Source organism: Poecilia reticulata, linkage group LG16 (genome assembly GCF_000633615.1).
Source record: "Poecilia reticulata strain Guanapo linkage group LG16, Guppy_female_1.0+MT, whole genome shotgun sequence".
Classification (NCBI taxonomy): domain Eukaryota; kingdom Metazoa; phylum Chordata; class Actinopteri; order Cyprinodontiformes; family Poeciliidae; genus Poecilia; species Poecilia reticulata.
In genome coordinates this window covers 17,094,085-17,100,412 of record NC_024346.1, presented here as the reverse complement: position 1 = coordinate 17,100,412, position 6,328 = coordinate 17,094,085, and the positions used below count along the sequence as shown (strand labels likewise).

General features: G+C 39.6%; 1 protein-coding gene across 2 annotated transcripts in view; it reads left to right on the top strand.

Annotated features, from left to right (window-relative positions):
* Positions 1-5,997, top strand: part of LOC103478624 (probable assembly chaperone of rpl4) — a 34,596-nt gene extending 28,599 nt beyond the window's left edge. Inside the window, exon 11 of one of the 2 annotated variants that reach the window (XM_008432593.2) lies at positions 3,069-5,997. In XM_008432593.2, coding sequence (XP_008430815.1) covers positions 3,069-3,239 — 171 coding nt within the window. In that variant the 3' untranslated portion in view covers positions 3,240-5,997. The remainder of the gene's footprint in view (positions 1-3,068) is intronic. The other variant, XM_008432594.1, reaches the window with a different exon arrangement.
* The last annotated feature ends 331 nt before the right edge of the window (positions 5,998-6,328 follow it).

Here is a 6,328-nt window from a genome sequence, read left to right as displayed (position 1 = left end):
TTTAGTGAGAACCCGAGCAGCAGCGTTCTGGATCAGCTGCAGCTGTTTGATTGATTTATTAGTCAGACCTGTGAAGACGCTGTTGCAGTAATCAATGCGGCTAAAGATAAACGCATGGATGAGCTTCTCTAGATCGTGCTGAGACATCAGTCCTCTAACCCTGGAGATGTTCTTCAGGTGATAGAATGATGCAACCACAATGGTTGCATCATTCTGAGGGTTTGTTCCATTGCTATTGGCACTTTGGTGTTGCATCTAACAAAAATGATTTCTCCAAAATTACTTAGCTGACTTTTGAAAGTTGAACCCAGCTGGGTTTTCCAGCACTAAAATGATCCAAAACACACACCATAACTGGTTTCCAGATAAGAAAATCAGGCTAGAATCTATTGTAATTCAATGCAATCCACAAACTAAGCCTAAGAGTGGGGTTCAAGAAAAGAACACTTTGATCAATTTAAATTTATATCAATTCACCCGCTTCTCCAGAGCTTTATGGGACCAATATTAGTGAGAGCACATGAAAGATACGCCACTCTGCTTTTAATCTTGTATGTATAATTTCAACCTTGTGTGGATAAGAGAGAAATTCAGACTTGTTTGTCAATTTCTTTTTCCTAAAAAAAAAATCATTAAAGTTATGTTACATATCATCCTACCCTGGAAAAAATTGTTCAAAAGCATTAAATCAAAGCCCAAAACTGACAAGAACTGTAACCTGAGGCAATATTTATTCCACAGAAGCTGCGACTTGTTAAAGCCAAAGTCACTTCAAAATGCAGGAGCACATATCGACAGTGGTTGTGTTCGTGCATTCCTACCTGTACGACTGCATGAAACACGAGAGCAGTTATAGTAGTGGTCAGGTGCGCTTCGGTCCATGACTTTAAAGTGGAGCAAGAAAAAGCATGAAAAAGTTATACGATCACACACCCGCACACACTCTCCCTCTGTAGGCAGCTCTCTGGGCCGTGAAAGTGAGAAGAGAAAAAAAAAACCCTGGCTGCTCTAAATGAGAAATGCCTGTGTTTTGTCTTTTCGGGGGGCTTTTTTAGCGACAGCCATGCTGATCTAAGCAGCGCTCATTGTGGGATGCATAAAGAATAGCTCCTGTTTGTTTTCCCCTCTCAAACCTTCACAAAGAATAATCGCGTCCCGTCCCGCAGACACAATGTGCTATTGATTTGCAGAAAATATCTACTACCTGCAGATAGAATTTCCAGGGTGCATCTAGTGGCTTAGAAAGCAGTCAAAGTTTACAAATGTTTGCCTCATGTATTTCATTATTGCTCAAATGAAGCTCATGTGAAATACGGCACTCTATTTTTTGCCCGAGGCTGCGACATGCAAGTGTTCTCTGCTCTGAGCCAAGCCTATTGCCAACCCTATTGTAAAGCAAGCCTGTTTTTTTTTTTGTTTTTTTTTGCAGGTATACATCTCTAGGCATTTGAAAGTGACAACGCTGTAATGAAAATCCCTTGGTTTGTGTGGCTGTGTGTGTGTGTGTGTGCAGCAGTGGTGTTCTGAAAGAGTCTGGCAGGGTCACCTCTCCCCCCTGGTATCTGTTTCTGTGCCTGGACCTGGGTCACGCTCTGCATCCCCGGAGCTCCGATCTGCAGAGACAGCATCCGCTTAAATTTACACACACACACAGAGCACACATTTTAACACTCCAAATGAGTTCCCATGGGACTGCGTGTCTCCTGTCAGGACCTGCTGTTGCTTAGAGACTGGTCCTGGGGCAAAGCAGTCACACTCACTCACTCCCCTGGCCTCGTTACACTTTTACTAAGAATGATGGCGCTCGGCTGTGTATTGTCCGTGAGCCTAAGCGAGTGTGTGCTCTGTGCTACACATTTTGAAAACTAAATAAGATTCCCTGCATTGAACACAGTCACCGTGGTTTTTCCATGTTTCTAGAAACGGTAGTTAGATTTAAATGGCTGCATTTGTTTTTCCATACTCTGAATGTGCACGCAAAACCACAATGTCATCATCCAGGCCCCTTTTTCTGACTTCAGTAATTACACACAAGAAGTCTATTTTACAGAGATAAATCTGCTAGCAGTTTTGAACAGCCCTGTATTTCTTTTTTTTTTCTTTCAAATCACATTTTACTGTCTTTGTGTGTGCATAGGAGTGCATGCGTCTCACAACGGCAAGAGGAAGAAAAATGGGAGATTTCTTCTGTCTCTTGTGCTGCTAAACTGTATATCCAAATGTTCTAATTTGACAAATGAAGGACAAAAAGGCTTTAGCAAAGCTGAGGTAGCCACTGACGGATCACAGATTTGACTGGGTATTTCAAGTAGCCTGATGCTGAAATGCTTAAATCTAACTACTGAGCGGTACGGCTCAGGTCGGTACGGCTTGGTACGCTAGTTTGTCCAGTTCAATTACAAAAGCAGCCCATATTACTGACCTGTAATGCACACTTCCTGGCCCCCCCCCTTCAGTTGTTGGTCCATGAGACAATGATGCAGTGTGATTAGGTCTGCTTCTGTAAGCTTTTAGCTGCTGTTAAAGATTTGCGCAATGAGGCTATTTCATAAACCGGTCCCTAAAGTTTCTTACACAAAATCAACAGATCGCCACTGCCTACTCCCAGTTGCAGGTGGCAGTATTTCTTACATTTACTATACTGCTGCCTTAGCCTCTGTAGATGTAAAGTGTCAAGCTGTGTTCCAGTTATCTCAGAGCTCTGGGGTTGGTTTGACGTCACATTTCAATGTTGTTATGCAACGTTTGGCTTATTATTATTAAAACTGATATTATTATCTCTCTAGAGAAACCATGGTATATTTTTATCATATCATACAAGAACTTCATACCAGAAAATGACTAGTCGCTTCACTTCAATATTTCTGCTTTTTTTATTTTTTATTTAGCCTTGATTTATCCAGGTAAACACTTTGAGAACCACTTCTCAATTACAAACATGACCACAAGGCTGCTGAAATAAATTGACTCATTAGACGCAGCTGTATGAAAACATTCCCTTTTTTTCTGCTCCACAGCAATTTCCATCCTTCAAGTACTCAAATTATCTGCTTTTGTCTCCTTTGCAGCTGTATGGTAAGCTGCGATGTGACGACCAGCCGATGCTGGACCATGCAGAACAGCTGCTGGGCGAACTGGGAGGAGAAATGGAGGAAGAAGACGAAGACCCAGTCGTGGACGACGACTACGAACCTTGCAGCGACGATGAAGAGGAAGTAGAGGCCCCCATGGAGCACTAACTGCTCCCCGTCATGTTTTCCTTGAGTTTTCGTGCCCTCTTCAAAGTGCCTTTTTTGTACTGGCTTTTCAAAGATTAAATTGATTTGCACAAACAGAGTGGTGTTAAAAATCAACTCAAATCTCTTTCAGTTAAGTTGCTAAATGCTTTTGTCGAAATAAGTGCATACTTGAGTAATGCTTCCCCTAATCTTCTCGACAGATGCCGATGAAAGAAATTAGTTTTTAGAGGTTTAATTCTCATCAGCAGCCCTTGAATGCTTTACCTTCACTGCACACCCACACAGTTTTGTACGAGCGGGAATGTACCGAACGTACACAAAACAAAAACACAAAAGAACCATGTTAATTACTCTATTCTTTTTTTTTTCCTCAGCACAACAAGCAGAACTGCTTTCCCCTCTAAGCATTGTCAGAGAAGCCCAGTTATTAACACTTCATGCTATTTTTACATGCGCTGTGATTTTAATGCCCAGTGTTTATGTAAATGCTTTAATTTTTATAGTATTCAGTTTATGCCTCATGCGTCTCTTTTTTTTTTTTTTTTTTTTTTCATTTTTGGGGGGTTAAACTCGGTTAAAACTTAGGACAGTAGAGTGAATCTGACATTAACTCATGCAGAGTACATCTCTCACTCGCTCCATTGCTGCTCGGGTGTTCAAAGTGACTTGCATAGCAACTGACTTTTTAACACAAGTCTTCACATAACGTCCTTTTAATAGTCCCACAGTGTTAAGGACATAAAAGCCTGGTTCTGCATTGTGGCATACAATTATTTTCAACAATGTATGAAATATGTAGTGCAACACCATATAAAGGCTTAGTCCTATAAATATGTTTGCTGTTTGTGACCAAAGGTGTTTAAGAATGTCTTTGGCCCCAGCAGCACTAAAGCATTGAAGTATTGACTGTGTACCAATTTACTCTTTCAGCACAGAGAAATGAGTCTGAAATGTTTTCAAATCTCTGCTATAAGCTGTACAGCCACGTCTGGCTTCAAACCTAAAAGATAAATTGGAACAATTGCCTTTGCTCTATTTAGACCTAAAATATATTGACTACACAGTTTAATTAGTATACGTTTAAACTCAAATTTAACAAGACTAGATTTGATTTTGATGCAATTCTTGTCTTGACTATTTTGTATATATAATGCAATTCTGGTGCAGGAAAGCATTTCCAAACGATGCATTCAAGGTTTGAGGTTGTGATGTGACAAAAGGAATGGAAAAACGTTTCTCAGGCGCTGTGTGTATTTGGTCACTGGAGCTATAGCTTCAGAATGCTAAAAGAACAGTCGCATATTATTTAAGGTAACATGAGACACATGTTAAAAAACCTGTTAAAAGGCAGTGAAAGTAGATTCATAAAAGTATTAAAATGCAAACTATAAAATGTGTCAAGATTGATGAAACTGATCCACTTAAAATGTTACTGCACATTCTAGTTCAGTGCACTGATGACTCTGGTAAAGACATGGTTATTTAATCTTTATAGACAAATAAATCTGATTTATTTTATCACTTCTAAACAGGATGAGCAACCAGTTCAGTATGTGATCCTTTGGACTGATAAATATTTTCTTGATTCTTTATTTTTTTTGTCTATTAAATATTTATCTTAATTGGTAAATCCTAAAATGCTACTAAAGATTTTTCTATGGATCTTTGAGACAGAGGTAAATTGTTTTTTCATCCATTTAAAAAAAATAAAAGGTTTAACAACAGAAATATACTCTTTATTATGTATTGAGAGATACCTATCTCATTTGATCTCATTTAAGGGAATGAAAAACTTAGAGCCTCAATATAAATGTTTGAAATGTAGACAGAAGTGATATGTTTGCTAAGTGACCTTTTCGGAATGGATGGAGCAGGTTGAGAAAATGCTTCTGGAATTGTCCGTAGCATAAACAAACAGAACATGTGGAAACTTTTCCTAAAAGCCCTGTCTGCATCAGCAAAGCATTCATGTTTAAATAATTACCATTTCTGATATTCAGTCAGTATTATATTGGAAGGTGTTAGAAGACGCCTGGCTAGGTACATTTCACCAAATAGTACCGGGGTGCATAAATGTTTTAGTTTTACTCTTTTTGGAATAGAGAAATAATCTGCTATAAATTCAGATTAACTTGTTTGTAAAATTCTCTAAAGTTGTTGGTTGCCTGATCATAAAACCCGACTAAAGAACTGCAAAAATAAATTATTAAAAGGCTTAGATTAATATAGCAACATGATGATGATGATGATGATGAGTGTTTGTAAGTTTCTGTCTATTAATGTTAGGTATCTCTCCATGTCCCATGTCTGTTTGTACACACAACACACCATGAACATACACAGCAGCATGGTGTCTTTGAAAAACCCCAACCCTAGCAAATAAAAAAAAGAAGCGTTATCAGAGATCCTGTTGCAGATAGTGACCCTGCTGCAAGCTGAGAGGCCTCGCAGCCGTTTGATACCCTGATCTGATTCAGTTTTTTTTTTTTTTTTTTTTTTAACAGAGCATTAAATATGCCCCAGGAGGGGAAAAAATTGCAGATACAATGTTTTTTTTGTGTGTGTGTGTCCATGTTGTAAAAGTTTTTGCAGATTTATGAGATGCTTTATTTGTGGACTGGGTTTTTTTTTCCTCCCATATCCATGTCTGCTGTGGTTAGTGTACGGGGATGCACCTCTGCAGGCCTTGAAGAATGATGACCTGAAGCCATTCTGTCATCCAGCATTTTCCTTTTTCTAATTAAAGCAGGCTCTAATGCGTCTGTGCATTTTTTTGCGGTTGTGCCTGTGTGTTGTGGCATGTGTCTGGACGGCTCATCCGCAACACCGTCTGATTAATGACTCCTGTGGGGGTGAGTGAACTCAGGCGGTCAGCCATGTCTGATCATTCTAAGCTGACCCAGTGTGAGAGGGGCCTCTGTGGACAAACAAAGCCTCAGGTGATCTAAAAATCCTTCAACATTATCTCACCTGTACATCAGCTTTAGAACTGCTGGGGTATTTTCACTTGCCGAGAGGTCACCGGGGAAAGGATGCACATTCTTTTCTAGGATGTTTTGCCAGTGCTGGTAGGCATCTGTTTTTCCAGG